The sequence below is a fragment of the Limulus polyphemus genome, unplaced genomic scaffold (genome assembly GCF_000517525.1).
Source record: "Limulus polyphemus unplaced genomic scaffold, Limulus_polyphemus-2.1.2 Scaffold2794, whole genome shotgun sequence".
Lineage (NCBI taxonomy): Eukaryota > Metazoa > Arthropoda > Merostomata > Xiphosura > Limulidae > Limulus > Limulus polyphemus.
This window is the reverse complement of record NW_013668404.1, coordinates 137,835-159,342: the sequence shown is the minus strand read 5'-3', so window position 1 is coordinate 159,342 and position 21,508 is coordinate 137,835. Positions and strand designations below refer to the sequence as shown.

The 21,508-nt window shown below is 31.6% G+C and overlaps 1 protein-coding gene across 1 annotated transcript; it reads right to left on the bottom strand.

Moving 5' to 3' along the window:
• Positions 1 to 3,755: 3,755 nt before the first annotated feature.
• Positions 3,756 to 8,908, bottom strand: LOC106467915 (the record flags this gene model as incomplete). Its single annotated transcript, XM_013928300.2, has 3 exons — positions 7,989 to 8,908; positions 4,827 to 5,236; positions 3,756 to 3,868 (listed from the first exon to the last, which is right to left on the bottom strand). Coding segments are annotated over exons 1-3 (644 nt in total), but the record flags the coding sequence as incomplete, so codon positions are not given.
• Positions 8,909 to 21,508: the final 12,600 nt, after the last annotated feature.

Genomic DNA, 21,508 nt, shown 5'->3' with positions numbered 1-21,508 from the left:
TACTTAAATTATGACAGAAGTTACCCTTAACTTATAGTTGTACAACTACCACAATGCTAACTAACCAATGAAGGTTGATTTGGTTTTAACATTGGCCATATATTTTATTTTTCTTTACAGCAATTTTCATCATTTCTTTCTACTTATAGGTTTTATCATACATATCTTAAAAAAAACAAATAACAACACCAACATATATTTTAACACTGAGAGAACAGTAGGCAATCATTCTGATACAAACTAAACAAAGAGTGCACCCATCTAATCACGCAGGGATATGTAACGTGAAGAGCACTCTTGCATGACCCAAAACGTTTAAAAATCCCACTGACCTTCGTGATTATGTTACACTTGACTTATTGTATGTAAGTCATAAATGTCACCCTTCCACTAAATTTGGTCTATCAAATGACTTTCTAGGAAATGCACACTTGATAAAGCAGAACCCCCATAAAGCCCATTGTTTTAGCTTTCAGGAATCAACAAAGCTATGATTGATACTTGACAATCTCCCGCTACACATGTACAATCTGAAACATGCTTATCCGAAGGTTGCTATCTACGAGTTGACATAAGATAAATGGAGTTACAGTGAAATTCTGATAATGTCTAACACTTGATAATAAAACTAAACTTACACAATATTATTATCCAAGTTAGTAGTGAAACTGGTGATATATATATATATATATAATAAAAAATATGTATCGTAATCTTGTAGTTAATGCTCTGGAAAATGAAACTGGTGTTCTGCAACGAACTTGAGATAAAGTTACCTTAATCAATATTAACTAGAAACAAGTAAAAAACAGAGGGCAATGACATTTTTATTAAAATAGCCATTAAATATTAAATCTACACTTGAAATTATTGACATGCAGCATAAAAAGATATCATGTATCACTGCCAGTTGTCATATCAATGTTAACATTTACACAGGTTTATATTAATTTCTAATAATGTAAGACTGAACAAAGGTAAATTTTTATTGAACTGGACATCCAAAGGTTCATGTTGACCATAGGTTATTCAGAAGTTGGAATCAACCATCCTGGATTTCACAGAATTAAATAACAAAGAACATGATAGTAACTGATTGTCAAGTTCCCAACAGTAGCTGATTATCAAGTCCCTGACAGTAACTGATTGTCAAGTCCCTGACAGTAGATGATTATTAAGTTCCTGACAGTAGATGATTATTAAGTTCCTGACAGCAACCGATTGTCAAGTTCCCAACATTAACTGATTGTCAAGTTCCTGACAGTAGCTGATTATAAAGTTCCTGACAGTAACTAATTGTCAAGTTCATGTCAGTAATTGATTATACGTACAGTGAAGGAATGAAAATTACTTGATAAGTATAATAACTGTTTACTCTTAAAGCAAACCACTGAATTGTTTAACAAAATTTATCTTCAGTGTTTGTACCTGATCTTCGGCCCTAATTTGCATGCCTAATATCTTAAATTCACAGGAAGAAATATCCATTCAAATGCTTATCTAATTAATAATTAATTTCATATTCACTGTACAATGTATTAAATGTATGACCAAAGCATTCTGGGGTACTTTTGTAACTGTTGCTAGGAGACCTTAGTTAAATAACTATAAAAGCTCATCACTAGATCATTACGTTACTCATACCACAGTATGTGAAAAAAACCATATAGCTATGCAAAATAAAAGCTTATTATTCAAATGATTCAGGTCTAGCACATTACATCACATACTTTATCAAGTCTATATCCCCGACGAAGCTTTACGCTTACTTCTGTTTTTAATGTTCTTATAATTACACGACCAATCTGATTCAGCAAAAGCATGCCATTTGTTCAAACTGAAATAACTTTATCATAGCTTGGGTTTCAGCAATAAGATTCTGGTACACCTCCCTTACCAAAACCAATCAAAGTGATGACAAAAATATATATACCATTGAAGAATTCAGTCTAAATAATTCTTGTTACAACAACAACAACCTATTTATGAAGCAGCATTTGATATACTTAAAAAAAAGAAAATTAAATTAAATGCTCCTTACAAATGTGATCTAAAAATTAGGTTAAAGTCAGAGAAAAAACAGATTACATGAAAGAAGGCTAAGTTTCCTGTTTGAACACTCCCCATTTTTCCTGTTGATAAAAATGAAGCTGTTTCTACACTGTACTAACTCCTCAACTTCTAACGATAAAGTTCTCATCCTGCAAATGTACAGCACATTTGTTTGTACTGTGCTTAACTTACAGAATTTTTCTCTTTGTTTCTTTGTGTACGTTCTTGTAAGAGTGAATAACTTATGATGTAAAAATATATCTGTTATCCTCTCTGAATATTGTAGAAATAAGTAAATTGCTTACTTTGTATAAAAATAAAAAAAGTACATTTCTGTTTCATTCCTGTCTAAGGAACAGATAACTTATTTTGTATGTGATTTCAGAAATATATGGACAACAATCTCATGCACATAAAAAAAGGACTTCAGAAGAACTAACTCTCACAATTAGAAAGCACACACTACATGGTAATACCATTTAAAATATTCACACACTACATGGTAATAACATTTAAAATATTCACACAGTACATGGTAATACCATTTAAAATGTTAACTCAGTATATGGTAATACTGTTTAAAATATTAACTCAGTACATGATAATACTGTTTAAAATATTCACACAGTACATGGTAATACCATTTAAAATATTCACACAGTACATGGTAATACTGTTTAAAATATTCACACAGTACATGGTAATACTGTTTAAAATATTCACACAGTACATGGTAATACCATTTAAAATATTAACTCAGTACATGGTAATACCGTTTAAAATATTCACACAGTACATGGTAATACCGTTTAAAATATTCACAAAGTACATGGTAATACCGTTTAAAATATTAACTCAGTACATGGTAATACTGTTTAAAATATTAACTCAGTACATGGTAATACTGTTTAAAATATTCACAGCATTTCTGCCTTCTTAACAAAAAGTAGAATGCTATAAAAGTTAACAGAGGAACACTATATGTACAGGATAATGTTACAAAACTTCGTATTGTATTGTATGTCTCTTTACACGTACCATGGTTTTAACAATGTTTAGACAACATATCATAGCTAGATTCAGACAAATAAAAACCCTGAAATTTAAGTCTCCAATCACCTACATTACAGCAAGTTTAACATATTGTTTGTTTGTATTAGCTCAAAGCTACATAATAAGCTATTCTGTATTCTGTTAACTGCAGGGAATCAAACTCCACGTTGTAGAATCGTACGTCTGTAAACTTATTGTTCATGCACTGGGGAACAGCTTTTTCGTGTATTAAGGATCAGTAGAAAATACAATTAAGACTATCCATACTTTATCTTACTGATATACATATATATATATACATACATACACGTGTGTATGCATCCGTAAATATTTTCTGCATTTTTATGGCTGTTCCTACTTTACAGAGTTTCTTACTTTCATTAGTCACAAAGATCAAAAAAGCCTGTGTAGGACTAATTTTGTTTTATAAATGTGTTGCTGATAACCTCATTGATAATTACATATTTGAGCTCCAGATGTAACCTGACCCCTTGCAAATTTTATAGTTGTTGTTTTTCAAACGTCTGAGGTCATTGGCAAACAACTGTTGTTTTAATTTAATAATTATTGTTTCTGATTTAACTTAGTTTTGTGGTTAAAAAAAATTGACATGCAACAATTTTCTTTATTATAAAATACCAACAACTTACCTAAATTCTCTTTTAACAGCCATGGGAACTGCAAAACTTGGAACAGCAGTTAGCATCTCCCACTGACATTCTTCCTCACTAACATTTATAGGACTAACTTCTTCACTGACAGGCTATAAATTCAAATACATAAACACAAATCAATACATACAGTACTTGGATGTTAGCTATAATGAAACGTAACAATATGAAGTTACTATATTTTTTCACTCTAGTTTGAATCATTCAAACTGTAAACAACCAAATTCACTTATTGAGCCAGGATTAAAATTTGCTTTTCAAAGTTTCTGGTCTAAAATTAGATTCTGGATTCAAACCTTAAGATCATAAAAAATAACACTGTAAAAAAAAATGGTGAATATAATCCCTAATTTGCAGAATGTGCTAATATTTTTATAAATTACCAGAACCATTTACTTCCATAAAACAATTACATATATAGGAGGCCTTACAGTCTCCACACGTGTAAAAATATACGAGCCAAGAACAATGAAGAATTGGGAAGAGGTTTTGAGTATCCCTATATCGGCATATCCAAATGTCATCCGATAGTTAGAACCAATGAACATACGGGAATTTCTATTACAACGCAAAGAAAGTTTAATAATCCTTTTGTTTCCTCTTCACGCATCAATGCAACGTACGTAATTTCACTGTCCTCTGCAAGGCCGATACTGATAAAGAATTATTGACTAAAGAAACACTTCACATCAAAGAACATTGTCAAAGCCTAATAACAAGCAGTCTTCATTTAAATTGCACATTTTGTAATGTGTAGAATACTAATATTAAAGTTACTCCTGATTTTTGTATATTTTGTTGTTCTAACTTTTCCTCTTACTAACTTTTTTTTTGGGGGGGTTTAATGTAGCACTGTAATTTTAATGATGTCTAAGGACTGATTTAAATAGATGATATTTTGCTTTAGATAGTAAAGATAGAAATCTGTAGAATTCTAAATTGTTTATCTGTGCCCTTTTTTTAAATGAATAAATAATGTTGTTTGTCATAAGTCTTAATCATTTTTATTACCACAGTTCAAGAGTCTTTTACACAAATATTAAAACATACTAGGACATGGTCAGGCACATCAATTCCATCTACTTTTATATCCGTAGTCTTGTGAACAACCCCAAAGGAATGACGTGATCTTCTGGGCAAGTCTCTTTTCCCCACTTTCCAAGATCTTTGCATTGTAAGCTGGTTCTGTAAATGTGCAGTTAGACTTTCGTCGGGTTCCACAAATTTCTGAAAGCTTCTAGGCAAAGTTACTGAGCTAGGTACACCTGTAGCTGGGGTGATCTTTCTATTAGCTCGCCTCCTTAAAGTGTAGGCTCGTGTACTTGGTAATAAAGTATACATTGCTCGTGTCCAGTTACAAGATCCCTGTTGTGGTTGGGAACTACCATTAGTATAGTGGTTGTAATTCTCAAGCAATTCTTCAGCATCCCCACACTGAGCTTCATTTTTCAGGTCCAAGTCTTGAAAAAAATAAAAAAATTTACTTTTACATCACACTTACATTTTTGTTTCTGGGTTTCATTTCAGGATATGTTTAGAAAAATAAGTAGTTCTCTTTCTGAAGATACTATTCACATCTTTGTAATGTATCTCATCACATTTGAACAACCAATTTCTGACCAATGACAAGGCATAGAAATGACCCAGTATTGCAAAATAGTACTGACGAAATCTAAAATATAAAATAAACCTTTATTTCAAGTCTGTATTTTACTTTATCAAAATAATTAATCTCTGTCTTACCCCAACTATACAAACTAATTGACAGAAGAAAAGTATACATTAGCTCCACCAACTAGCTCCTTGGGTTCTAAAAATTCATAAATACACATTTTACAATCTGACAATTCACTCATCCCCAAGAGTATGAAGATTAATCCATCTATCCATCTTTAAAAACTGAATATTCCCTTATATATATATATATATATTTCCCACCTGCAAAGCATGACAATTTATTTACAAGTACACTGTTAGATCTTAAGACTCTGACAATTTACTAATCTACTCCATTTAGGGCTTGTTAACCCATCCATTCAGAGAGCTGGAAAATTCACAATTTACTACATGAGATCCATATCATACATATTCAGAACTTACCCGTATTTCATTGTCCAAAAATTCACCTAAAAATACTGTATACTAAAAATAAAACATACATGTAGAATATTCAAGCAGCCACTTCCACGAACTTGCTTTAGCAGCTGCAGAAAATGAAGCTCCACACTGCTTGAATCATCATGAAATACCAATACATTCACAGCAGCTGAAGGAAAAGTAGAGGTACAACCTGTTCAGGTGGCACATGATAGTAGGTGACGACTTTTATAGCAATCTCACAGGATTTGTCAACACACACATTACAGTAGAAATTCCAGACTTTTCACGTAACAACAACTACAAATGATATAATTTTCCTTTATTTTATCTTTTCCTTAGCTATTAAGTTTTGTTAATTTCAATGCGTGTTTATGAATTACAAAGACCTAAAACGCGAGCACATCGAATAGTTTACTATTCTACAGGAGGATAAACGGTGATGATTAGTGAGTGCAACGTAATATATATATATATAGATACAGATGTTGAAATCGTGCAGGCTGGATGTTCCAGATGAGTTGACCTTGGAGACTAGCCAATCACAACTGGAAATGTTGGTGTCAGGTTTAGTTTATACACATTTCTTAAAATGATTTCCTAAAAAGTAAAGGATGGATGTAAATACTAACTCTTCCCAGGGTTGGGTGTGAAAGAGAATCTTAAAGGACCAAATGGTTCCTTATTGTCCATTGGTTATTATGTTAAATTTGCTCTCATATATGACCTGAATAAAGCCTTGGGCAGATCCTGTTTTGTTCTCAAAGAAATGGATGAAAAAAAATTTAATTTTAAATGAGTAATATTCTTAGCCATTATTCAACATCGTCAAAGAAAATTTTTTTCTAATTTTATAGAATTTTTATTTACAAGCTTTGGGTTTATGGCTATGTAGGTTATACACACCTTGTATTGATACATTCTCAGCAAAAGTAAGCTGACTATATGAATCAAGATAAAAAAAAATAACTTGCATATTCATTAAGTCAATCCTTTATGAAAAAAAAAAACAACTGATAAGAAGTACGTAATGTGATAAATCAACACACACGAAAGTTAAAACCTAAAATGATTTCAATACCAATATGCAGAATATTATACTTACAAGCATTTATGTTTGTAAATATATTTATAAATTTATATTTCTGTTATTCTTAATCACTAGAGAAAAACATTTTTTGGAACATATTCTCAACCAAAGCTATATGTAAAAACAAAAACTAGCATTTTCTAAGAATTATAAATATATATATGAAATGGTTTACTTGTTTATATGTTTTGTGGAATTAGCTTCATTTAATTAAAACTTATTTTTATGGGTAGTAGATATTAAGTCAATCATCTTGTACAGAAAGTGATGAATAATATTGATACACATGAACATTTAACAGGTTAAAATCCTAAACTTTCTTGGAAGGAAAAAATTAGTATTCTAACAGGCCTTAAGGGTGTATTATTACACATTGATTATAAGTCAAAAGAGGTAACATTTCTTAACACAAATCACTAGGCCTCGTTAAGAATCTACGAAAAAATACTGAAGTTTTGGAAATAAATCAGAGAAGGACTACCAGGGTGTTCTTAAGGGTGGATGGGTTATCTTATGGATTATAGGTTAAGGTCTCTTAACTTGTTTTTTATTTTAAAAAGATTATCTGAAGGATTTACAGGATAAAGTCCTCCGATTTCTGTATTCTGAAGACAGTAGGATGAGAGGACAGATTTTTAAGGTTTGCAAAGACAGTAATGAATGACAAAATGGTCCCTTGTTGTCCATAAGTTATGGACAGGCTCCAGTTAAGACGGTTATATTTTTATAATAAGGTGATTAGCTTATGGAATGAGTTGCCATCAGCAATAGTGTAGGCCAGCACTTCACAACAGTTCAACATGGCAGTCAAAGATTTCCTGAAAAATTATGAGAAGGTTAAAATTTTTACATTTCTGAAGGGTGGGTGTGTAGAGACAGCCTTGAAGAACCAAACAGTCTCTTGTGGTCTTTAGTTTTTGGTTAATCTAACAACTTTCCATTTTAAAAGCAGCTTTGTCTTTTACAATTCTTGAAAAAGGAGTCCCCTAAACAAAATTTTACAAATGTTCAAATTTCAAACATACCATTAACTTCTTCCATCTTCTCATTTGAATCAATATTAGTATTACATTCCAAGTCTTCCATTGGGAATTTCTCTTCTGATGAAAATGATCCCCGTCTTCCTGTTTCCATGGGCATGGCCATAATATTAATAGTACTACAGCCAAATGTGCATAAATCAGAGTATTTTCAGCATCTTTTCATTTTTCAGGCATTTAGTCAAGCTTTTGCTTTAAAAAATTATGTATACATCTTCAACAGTTAAAAATTAATTTGTATAAGGATTCCTTATTATTTATACCAGTTTTTGAAACCTCACAATTAACCTTTATTTAAAAAAAATCTCAAGTAAACAAAGCTCAGATACAATTACACTACAGTTGATAAAGCCTAACTATACACTATTGTCATTACAGTATTGAACTTTGAAGTTGAACAAGATAAAATTTTATTTGATTTATTTAATATGAATTATGACTCAGTTTGAGCATTAAATTATCTTTTGGTTTAAGTTTTTAATTTTAAAAATCTTATTTTCCCTACTTTTAGAAGCTTAGTTCTTCACTTTCTTATCACTGACTTTTTTTTTAACGTTATCAATAAGTTATCAAAATTTGTAACTATAAGCGTAACGCAAACTTGCTACTAATGTACCATTGTCAACGAATCACATAACATTACTAGCGAAGCTATACCTATACCCTGACATTAAACCGTTTCGTATTAAATAAAAATATACTGAAACCTGAGTAAAATTTAAAACTACAATTTGTACAAAGTACAGGGCTAAGTTTCACTTTAAGTGTTTCACTGACATACAAAATAGTTCATAAATATTGTATTGTTATTAATATTAATAATAACTCAAGTTACACTATGAACAGTGATATAGTTAAAGAATATTATAAACGTTCAAATGACTATTGTGTAACATTCATTTTCACGATACATAACTATGAAAAACGGATCAAACACAGACAAATAATTATAAACTTTTGTTGATAAAATTCTGCGACTTCCGGCAACGTTGGCAAGCAACAGGTTGCTCCGCCTGCAAAAGCGCCCCCTATGTTAGTCAATTGATTTATTTGCTCTTGAATTTGGATGACTGAGGTAACTTGCGTGTTGTAAGCTTAATACTAATGGCAAAAGAACAATGAAAATGTTATTTTGTAAATTTCCTGGTAAGTGATTGAAACATTTATTATTATTATATCCATGTACAATGTTATTTAGTACCCCTTTTTTAATGTTTTACTGTTTTGTAGATAATTTATGGGCTGAGTCCATAGCCTTATACTATTAGTGTTACTACTACTAGTAAAGTACTAAACAGTGAAACTCGATATATGTCCTGTTACATGTGTTAGTATTACGATATTAACTATACAAGCTTAATTATAATAATGTGTTTCTCCAAAAGTACTTTAATACGGCTCTTATAAAAGCGAATAATTTTTGTTGATATTTTAGCTTAAAACTCATTTGCGATACACGTCACTTTTAGCTAGCGGACAAGCACTTTTGCTTTTTTTTCCCCCAGCTTCAAGGCCAGTGTTCCCTTTCAGTGACTAGGACACTGACTTTAACTTTAAGGGCAACGGTGGGTGAGGAAATTGTAGCACTTATGTATATACCTAACGATATAGCTGTCAATCAAATAGCTCGAAAACTTTTATTTTCAATTAAGTTCTGAATTAAAAATACTTGGGTTATTCCATAAATCACACAAGTTTTATAATAAGAAGACTAATAGTAAGGAACGTGAAAATTTTGAGTAATTCGCCAAATAACAACAAAGACGTGTGAACTATTTTCGTTTTACAAAATCATCCTATACAACATTTATATGAGAGTTGTTAAAGATAAAATGACAAAGTGTTTGATAGAAAACATCCATCAAACTTGCAACCAGAACTGATATTAACAACGGTTGTAAAAAAAATAATAATAATAAGAGCTTGCCAAAGTATCGCATCTCAGTATTTAACTGTGTTATAAGTGTTTATGGAAGTTGTGTTCAGTCGAACCAGTTTTTAATTTTGGAATAAAATTAAATATTTGTTGTTTTTTGTGTGGAAATGTACACCAGACAAGTAATACATACATAAAGAGAGAGTTACACATGTACTTAGTTTGAGCGAACAGGTGTACTATTATCGCCATGTACTAAATTCAAATATGATAACTTGCCATTCTAAAATGTTATCTTTGCAACCCATTTCATTAACATACAATAATCTTAAACTTAAAGTAAATGTAATTTGGTAAGATTTTATAAAGCAAAAACATTAACTCGTAAAATATTAAAAATAAACAAGTACCACTGCATCTAATAATTTAAAAACCCTATTTGTATTAACCATTATTAATAGCAAGTTTTTGTCAATATTGGGAGGAAACAAATCACCCAGATTATCCTGTTATTATTGGAGAATTATGATAAAGTCTAAACCATTAATATTAACAATAATAAAAATAATATAAAGTAAGAGCTGAGTTTATCCTGACCTTAATTGCTCAAATTTAATTAATAAAATATTAATATTCTTATATTTTCATTCAAATTCCAGTGTTTGAATTTATTAATTTTTTCAAAGAATACTTATCATGTTATAAATTTTTTAATCAAAACATATGAGCAAGATTTACATATACACTGAATTCTGGTGTTGGTTCAAAGAGTGAAAAGTTATCGCGGTTATTTATTACTTGTAAAGTGATGGCGCAACTTATAATAATAATTCTTTGTTTGTTTGTTTTGAATTTCGCGCAAAGCTACACGAGGGCGATCTGCGCTAGCCATCCTTAACTTAGGAGAGTAAGACTAGAGGGAAGGCAGCTAGTCATCACCACCCACCGCCAACTCTTGAGCTACTCTTTTACCAACGAATGAGATTTTGAAAGGATTATGTCATTAAGAACTAAAAAATAATCGTTTTATACAAAAAACAACTCTAAGACGCTAAGTAAAAGTTAATATCGAAAGGGTACCTTACTTGGAGAACCACTAACGAAGCACATTACTTGATGAACTACTGACGAAGTACATTACGTGGTGAATTACAAACTAAGCACACTACCTGGCGAACTACTAACAAAGACCATTTCTTCGACATTTTTACAAGCATCGTTAATCAAACGTTAAACATATTCGGTAAAACAGACCTTTTAATTCTGAATTTAAAATGTTTTATTAATACAACTACTTAAATAAGTATGCTACAAAGTTTACAGACCTTTTTTTTGTTGTTGTTGTTGTAGCGCAACGCCATATATTAATCTACCTGTACCCTGTTCACAGCGGGGAATCAACTCACAGATTTGAGTGTCGTAAGTCCAAAAAACTTACCGCTGACCCACGAAATTTATTAGCTAATTTTTCCAACATTACAATATTGCGTGGACAAAGCTCATAAATTCGATGTAATGTTTTCCATAAATGAGATCTCTGCTACCCTAATTGTTGCAGAAAACTAATTTTTTTTGCAACCGCTTCTGAGATTAATAGTTTTACAAAATACTTTGACCTTTATTAACTCTATCACGTCTCACTTTATTTCTTAACTAATTTTTCATACGGTAATAATGAACAACTTTATTACGGTGACCGTTGTATGTTTTACGTTTTTCTTATTGCTTGCAGTATAACAGCATATTATATAAAACTAGAAGATGCCCGTTGAAAAAAATTAAACGCTAAATGTTCTTAAAATAGTGATGAGTAAATATGAAATATGCAATCAACCCGTATATGCAATATTATTTTTAGTTTACAGCCGTGATTTGTCATTCCATGTGTTATTTCAATAAGGTAATTTGTATTGGGGTTGTTTTCAAGCAAAGGAGACTGACTGAAATGCATTGTTGGCAAAAATGTTTGGGTTTCGATGCAATGGGTGCATCCAGCACAATAGAACGCTCAGGTTCTCTAAGCAGCTACGGGGATTTTTCCGCTGGATGCCACCATTCCTTGTTATTTTACTGAGTGTAAGAAAAGACAGATACAGAAGTGATCTCTTTTTCATACTTGTAATTTCTATAAGAAGTTTCAAAGAGGAAATATTCAATTCTATGTATTCGACAATAAAATCATGCATGTATATAATACCGACATGAAAAATTAATAAATAAGTAGATGAAATATATGTATATAAACTGAATAACAACAAATATTTACACACACACTTTCTTTTCTTTATGTGTGTTTTTCATTCATGTTCCTATCTTCAAAATATTTTTTCAACCAGTCCCTTTTTTTCTTCGTGAAACTTACTCACAAAAAGAAGCATTTCTTCTTCTTCTCATATTGACCGTTCAGCACATACTAAGACTGACCGATCGATGTTGATGTAGATATGGAATTTTAGGAATTGCAAAAAAAACGAGTGAATAATTTTCTATGCAGGAACAACAACGTTAAATATAAAAACTAAACATATGAAACAGAAATTAATCTAACTAAACTAATAGTATAATGTTATCTATACATATAATAGCCAAATGTTTGTTTTCACTTTCTGTATCTCCTGAACGGTTAATCATACCGAAAAAATATTAAACGTTTATCTTCAAGAGTACATTACAGGTTAGTTCTTTCATTACTGTGGTATTTCTCGTATTTTACTAACGCACGTACGTTTCGGCTACTAATAGGGGTTTAGCTTTATTCATTACTTCCAGCTGTCCTTTATCAAGTGATGATGTGAGACAGTTAGCGAGTTATAAATACAGTTCGTAGCATATTCAATAATTTATCATCTTTATTGAATGCACCATGGTTACTGTAATGCACGAATCGCTCTCGAGCTGACTATAAAAATCTGGATACACGCGTTCTTCGCGTATGCGCTAGACGGTAAGTATCCAATATTAAAGAAAACTCTCTGTCTGTCTGTGGACTCATCTCCTCCTAAACGAGTTGACCGATCCAGACCAAACTTAGCATACTAACTTAGTAGTCCAAAATCAAACCAAATTCGTATTAAACTTTCCTATATATTGAAAAATAATAACATTTTATAGAATAGCCTCTTTATCGTTAATGCAGTAGCTATTGTAAATAGTTTAATTTGAACAAAACTAACTCACACCACAACAGAATTCGACAAGTCAAAGATTGTAAATAAAATTCAGTTGGTTTTTTTTCTATAATACAAAAGTATAAAGTAGTAAAATATCCGGCTACAATGCAGAGAATAAAGCTATTGGTGCTTTTCAAGTTTCCCGCTCATTTCTCATTCACGCCATTTAACCTCCGGTTAATATAAGAGTTAGAATAAGCACTTAAATTTGAATTAGGGAAGTATATCATAATTAAGATACTTTTTAGGATATTTCTTACATTTTGATGTAGAAAATAGTTTTCCCTAGAAGCAAAATTCTAGATTATTATTAAATTTAATGCATCAAAAGTCGCAAATTCAGACAGTAGAAATCTTGACTACATCTCTACTGTGAAGTGGGCTGCTTTGAAGAAGTGACGCAACTGCTTTGCCATTTCTGCCAAGTTTCTCGACTCGACTTCTTCACCTCCTCACTACTGATCCACTTCTTCTGTCTTACAATTTTCTTGGATAATGAATGTTACTGAAAATCCTCGCAGAAATTTTGCTCGTTTTTAGAAACTTTAAGAGTGTTATCCGCGTTTAAGAGAAAAAAGACGGAGGGGTGTAGTTTCTTTAAAACAACCCGCAAAACCTTTAAGGTAAGACATTTAAAGTGTATTACGAGAGCTTCAAAAAGAAAGTCCATTATGGACTGAGAGTTCACTTTTATTTGTAGGCTTTCTTCAGATCTGCAGGGTTTTCACCAAGAGCAGAGCTGAGTATGTAATTTGTCTCTGAAAAAATTAGTCTAATTGCTCATCTATTTTATTATTATTTTTCAGCTTCTTTCCTTATCTAACCTAATAAGTTTCTTATTTTTACATTTTAATTACTTTTACAATAATAAATAAAGAATACACACGAAAAACAAGAAATATAGTACTTATCTGTTTCCTCTTGTTTTTTGCTGTGTCGACTGTCGATGAAATTTAAACCAACTTTTTATACTAATGGCATTAATACATTATATAATTTTATTCACTTAAATAATGTACCTAAAAACATAGAATAGTATAAGAGCCTTTAAAAAATTAGTCAAGTTATGAACGCCGTGAGAGAGACTTTCAAACTGAAGGTGAAATAAACAATTCTCTGTATTAAAAACAATGTAATATAATGTATCATTTGATAGATTAGAACCTTTGCTTTCTATTGGTTATAAATAATGTAGTATAAAACATCAGAGAGAACTATTGGCTATTTGTGAAAGAAAGGATGTGACAGATGGGAGTAGCAAGTGGGTCTAATTTTCTAGTTTATGACTCCGTAAACGAATAAGTTTGAAGGCTATAAAAATTAAGATTCGCCTAATTAATTAATTATAATATAAATATAAGAAATTTACGTTAAATTTCGTACTTCTCAGAGAGTTAGTAAGTTAGAGAAAAGGAAAGATCTGGAAAACAAATGTCACAACTCTCATACTAGGAGAGATTGAGTTTTCTTTTTTGTTTACATATTTTCTTATAAAATTAAGATTCGCCTAATTAATTAATTATAATATAAATATAAGAACTTTACGTTAAATTTCGTACTTCTCAGAGAGTTAGTAAGTTAGAGAAGAGGAAATATCTGGAAAACAAATGTCACAACTCTCATACTAGGAGAGATTGAGTTTTCTTTTTGTTTACATATTTTCTTATAAAATTAAGGAGTTAGAAATTTATATAATACTAAATTTTGATTTATTAATTATTATTTTTACTATGTGTAGTACAGGATTTTGTTATTCATTTAATTTGTTAATTTCAGATAAATAAATATTAACTGTTTTACGTAATATCTGAGCCGTTCTGCCACCCGACTCTATAGCTAAAACGTAATGTGTAGTAGTCATTTATCTCTGTTAGGCTAATTTCAAGCTACTGACACAGACGTTTATTGGGCTTTCAGTGGTCACTAGATATTAGGAAGGATTGTACAGTTTTGCTTACACTAGTATCATGCTTTTCAAAAGATAGGAATCTGTGACGCTGCATAAAACAAACAACTGTTTGTCGTGTTTTATAACTTAAGTTACATTCCTATGTTTATTTAAAGTCAAGTTTAACAGCATAGGTTAAAATGTTTCATATATATATATATTTATGTAATTATTGTATATACACTATTATATATATAATGATAATAATAGCACATTTTTAGTTTGGTATTTAAACTTAGAAATAAATTAAGTATCCTAAGTTGGCCGTACGCCGTGAGATATTATAGGGATTATGGCCGAAAATGTCGTTAAGAACGAATGTACTCAACTGATGAATCAGAACATCCTAAACCTTTACAAGTTTTTGCCTTATGACAATACGTACACCTAATTGGAACTTCTAATTAAGCCAATATTTTAAGCTAGCAATATTATTTATTGGGCCTTTTTGTTATTTCAAACTTGTGTGAGTAGCTTGCTTTGTTTACACGTTACTGGCGATTATCAGTTACCTGAAAAGTAAAATCCATCGAGAGTTCAGTTGATTGTACGATGCTTGTTTTCAGCTCAGTTTATTCGTTTCACTCCTTGAACCGAGTACAGCCGTCCAAAGTTACTAGCATTCATTCAGTTGGTTATGAGATATCACTGACTTATCAACACAGTCATTCAGTTGGTTGTAGAGATATCACTGACTTATCAACACAGTCATTCAGTTGGTTGTGAGATATCACTGACTTATCAACACAGTCATTCAGTTGGTTGTGAGATATCACTGACTTATCAACACATTCATTCAGTTGGTTGTGAGATATCACTGATTATCAACACAGTCATTCAGTTGGTTGTGAGATATCACTGACTTATCAACACATTCATTCAGCTGGTTGTGAGATATCACTGACTTATCAACACATTCATTCAGTTGTTTGTGATATATCACTTACTTATCAACACAGTTATTATTCAGTTGGTTGTGATATATCACTTACTTATCAACACATTCATTCAGTTGGTTGTGAGATATCACTGACTTATCAACACAGTCATTCAGTTGGTTGTGAGATATCACTGACTTATCAACACATTCATTCAGTTGGTTGTGAGATATCACTGACTTATCAACACATTCATTCAGCTGGTTGTGAGATATCACTGACTTATCAACACAGTCATTTAGTCGGTTGCGAGATATCACTGATAACACATTCATTCAGTCGGTTGTGAGATATCACTGACTTATCAACACATTCATTCAGTTGGTTGTGAGATATCACTGATAACACATTCAGCAGTTATGAATTTCAATCTGCATGAACTAGTATATTAAAACGTTACGCAATATTTACCCTAATATACTGCACTATATACAAACCAGTGAACGTCAGTTTCCATAAGTAGGCAGTCAAGTACAGAAATACCTACATAAATATTGTTGTAGAGATATCTAAGCTCATATTGGTGGTGTTGATAAACCTCATAGTACAAATGTCTAAGCTCATATTGGTGGTGTTGATAAACCTCATAGTACAAATGTCTAAACTCTTATTGATGGTGTTGATAAACCTCATAGTACAAATGCCTAAGCTCGTATTGGTGGTGTTGATAAACCTCATAGTACAAATGTCTAAGCTCATATTGGTGGTGTTGATAAACCTCATAGTACAAATGTCTAAGCTCATATTGGTGTTGATAAACCTCATAGTACAAATGTCTAAACTCGTATTGGTGGTGTTGATAAAACTCATCGTGTTTACAGTATGCTTCTTACCCCAACGTATCTACAGCTTTGCTATTGTATGATTGGTTTGGTTGTTGTTAAATGCAACGCTAGGCATTGGGTTATCTGTGCTCTGCTCCGAAAACCAGAGATTTAGCTTCGTAAGTCTGCAAGCTTACTAACGAGCCAATGGAGGGCTCGTATGATTGTATATGCAGAAAGTTTGACATCAATCAAGATACAGAAGTAAAAAATTAATTCATTGTAACCTATTCTTGCAACAATCACATATTCATTATATCTAATTTTATCAACGCCATGTCCCACATCCAACAACGCGAAAATTAGGGTTTCGATACCCGCGGTGGACAGAGCACAGATAGCACATTGTGTAGTTATTTTACATTATTGGGGTTATGTGTTTCAGGATAAATGAATACTCTACAAAACCAATGTTGAAATTCTTCTTTAGTACAAAAAAAGCTTGACATGTATGTGAAGTTAAACACAACAAAAGTACAGTAGCATATTTTTTAGTTATCCTGATATTACTGATGTCATCTCGCCCCAACAGCAATTGTTTGCAGAACCGTGAACTTATTAACACTCATTCCAATAGCTTATCCAATTATAGTTTAGCTAATAAATATTTTACATTTATACAACTTTGTAAAGAGAAGTGTGCATGTACGTGCATTAGAAAGGAAACTTGTTGAAAAAATTATTTCAAAAAACTTAGGAGAGAAAGTAGGCCTTTAAAATGGGCTAAAATATATACTTATTTTTAATTATGATTTTAAAAAAAGTTCCTTGTATTTTCAAATTTTGAAATTTTACTCCTCTAGAAAGGAACACTTTGAGCTTTTGAAAGCATTAAAAAGTATTCATTTTATAAAGCAATTATTCTAAAATACGTTTAAAGTCAGAGACATTATTGAAATGGACAACTTTCCTGACCAGATGAAGCATCAAATAACTCACTTTGGTCATCACCAGGCCTGATGCATTTGTGGGTTGAAAGGACATCTAATCACTAGCTTACTAGGCAGGATGTCGATTTCAACAGTTACCTTCAACTGTTCACTATCTTTTACTTATGTTCTATACTTTTAGCATTTCAACAATAACTTTCAACTGTTAACTTGCAAACTATGCCTTATACTTTTAACATTTCAACAATAACGGTTCACTTCCTGCTACCTATGCCTTATATTTTTTAACATTTCAGCAGGAAGTGAACCGTTATTGTTGAAATGTTAAAAGTATATGGCATAATTAGCAAGTAGTGAACAACTGAAAGGTATTGTTGAAATGTTAAAAAATATAAGGCATAGTTAGCAGGAAGTGAACCGTTATTGTTGAAATGTTAAAAGTATAAGGCATAGTTTGCAAGTTAACAGTTGAAAGTTATTGTCAACTATGCCTTATATTTTTTAACATTTCAACAATACCTTCCAGTTGTTCACTACTTGCTAATTATGCCATATACTTTTAACATTTCAACAATAACTTTCAATTGTTCACCACTTGCTGGCTATCTTTTATGCTTTTAACAATCTTCAACAATAACCACAAGTGAGATGATAACTTATAAACATCTGTGTCATGTACACGTCACATCCATGGCACATCAGGGGTGGGAGGTTAAACAGATTAAGTAACAGGTATGTACTGTTTTGAACTGTTTTTCAACCAACCTTGGTATTTTAACATATATCAAGCACGTGTTACCCTGGAAACAATAATCTTCCTTTCAAAATTATTAAGCTTGTTAAAATTAACCTCCTTTAGTTTCACCCTTTTCCTTGCATATAGTCTTCACGTATATGCCCTTCAGGGCACAATTCCTGTACACAATGGCTGAAGTAAAATAAAAGTTTTAAAACTTTCACAAGTATTTTTACTTAGACATTGCTTCTTTCTATTTTTTATGGTGTTTCATTACAGTTTATGAAATAATTACAATTCAAATTATTGTAAACATTAATAAAAAAATAGGTTTTTACGACTGAGTTTTGGAAAATAGACATTATTGTTTTGTGAAAAGTATAAATAATTCTATTTTTGAAAAAAAAATATTGACATATCTTTTCATCACAATTAGTTGAAAATCCCACAGTTTCTACAAAACAGTATAAAAAATTCTTAAATAAACAAAATAATAAGTTTCCTATACCAACTTCTGAAATTTGTAGATTTCCTGAGATTAACACTCCTCAATTTGTATTTGGCAAATAGAAGGTGTCCAGAATATTTATCCAGAAAGGTTTTTCTTTCAACTTGATTTCTGTCGCATAGAACAAATATAATTTTTATAAGGTGACATATAATTTCCTACAGATGCATGCTCTCCTGTCCACAGTAGAAAAACTTATATTTTTTTTTGTCATTTGCTCTCCCACGCTTTCAAATTATAGTTCGGTAATTTTTTTCGGTTTTCATCCTTTATGTATATATATATATCTACTTACTGCTGTGGCCACCACAGTTACCTTTCTGATACACTGTGATGGTAAACAAATGGTCACATTAATACTGGTTACATGGTAATCAAACTTCGGAGTACCATTTCGTTTCCAATCTTCCTTACCTTACCAACTGATTTCTTTCTTTCTAAGCTTCGCCAGCGTGACGTGTTCTTATTCCCAATCCATAAATACATACACACTCAAGAGGCTGCACTGTATGGCTGTCGAAGGAGACCGAAAGTATTAAAAAAAAAGAACAGGTTTCGTGAAAACGTGATATTCGAAGCTCGGTAAATGTGACAGAAGAGATAATCCCATCCAAATGATTAAAAAAAGATCCAATAAATAACGTATCCTGAAACTAAGTCTATAACATTCTTACTGATTAATATATCTGTGTCTGCAGCAAATTACGTTTTTGTATGAGTTGCACACACATAAAATTCTACTCCAAATAACCATTTATATATATTGTTGATTTTGTGTTGTTGTTTTTGATAATACATTTAATTAGGTTATTAAGGTGTTGTTAAGGCAGCTAACACAACTCCTAGTTAAAAATCTTTGATTGTAGTACTTTTTCTGATTTTATACAAAGCAAACTGTTTGTACTGATGTCAGTTAGTCCCGTCAACGTATTCTTAATCTGAATATTGTTAGTTTTTAGACCAAAACGATACTGATTTTTTAAATTGGTGTAAAAGACTAAGGATTAATGAGAGCTAGAAATTTCTCCTCCCCTGTGATACCAGTGAATAATTGTCTGAAACCGAGGCTAACTAAGATATATGTAGAAACACAAACTTGGAAATTAAATGAAAAATTAAATCTATAGTTTTGTTGCATCTTAAAAAGATCATCATGTACTTCGTAGCGCTCTCTCAAAACCAAACATTCTCGCCCTTTCAGCCGTGAGGGCGTTATAATGTGACATTCAATCCCACTATTCGTTGATAAAAGAGTAGCCCAAGAGTTGGCGATGGGTGGTAATGACTAGCTGCCTTCCCTTTAGTCTTACACTACTAAATTAGGGACGGCTAGCACAGATAGCTCTCGTGTAGCTTTGCGCGAAATTCAAAACAAACAAACAAACCTTTCAAAACACCGTTTAATTCATGAGCACCTTTTCTAGAACTTCATATACTCCGTGAGCACTCTTCCAAAACACAATGTACTTCATGATCGAGCCCTTTCAAAACTACATATGCTTCATAAGCACACTTCCAAGATACAATGTGTTTCATGATCGCCCCCTTTCAAAACATCATGTACTTCATGATCGCGCCCTTTCAAAATTACATGCACTTCATTAGAAGAACTGAAATTTCTATAAGCTGTCAAATCAACCATCCTTAAAAAACGTTTAACAATCAAATCAACCATCCTTGAAAAATATTTAACAGTCAAATTAACTATCTATGAAAAATGATTAACAGTCAAATTAACCATCCTTGAAAAACGTTTAACAATCAAATCAACCATCCTTGAAAAATATTTAACAGTCAAATTAACTATCTATGAAAAATGATTAACAGTCAAATTAACTATCCATGAAAAATGATTAACAGTCAAATTAACCATCCTTGAAAAATATTTAACAATCAAATCAACCATCCTTGAAAAATATTTAACAGTCAAATTAACTATCCATGAAAAATGATTAACAGTCAAATTAACCATCATTGAAAGCACCTTAAACAGTAAAGATTCAGTTCAAACAACACTTTAAAACCTTTACTGTTGACTGCTGAGGCTGTACACATTTAAAAATGCAAGAAACACACGCATGTTGGGCTTACAAGGAACAGAAAACCTTCTCAAAATGACCTGTTTGTAATACTATTCTCTTGCCAGCCTGCAACAAAAACGGCTTAGTATATTGCACCCAAGTATTTGTAGAATACTAAATAAGGTACTGCAAAGTTCGTAGTTGTATTGAAAAGTCGATTTGTTTCTTCTATATTTTTTACATAAGCTAAAAAACATCTTAATTCTAGCGCATACGATGTTCTCATTCCCCCTTGTAGTTAGCCTTTTTACAAATATCTGATGTTCTTTTAAAAAGTTTAAGTACAGGGTGAAACAGGAAAAGCCAGCCAATAATAGATAAACATTAGATTATTGTAACATGCAGATGCTCAATGCTTTGTACACTAGACAGTCAGTGTCTTTGAGGAGCCAACCCCTATGTTATGTATGAAGTGAAGACACGAAGGTTTATTTAAAGAAATGTTTTAGACATATACGTGTTATTTGAAAAGGCTGCATTTTTACTGGTTAAATTTTATACGTACTTAGTAAGGGTTGTGTTTTAGTCTAGGCG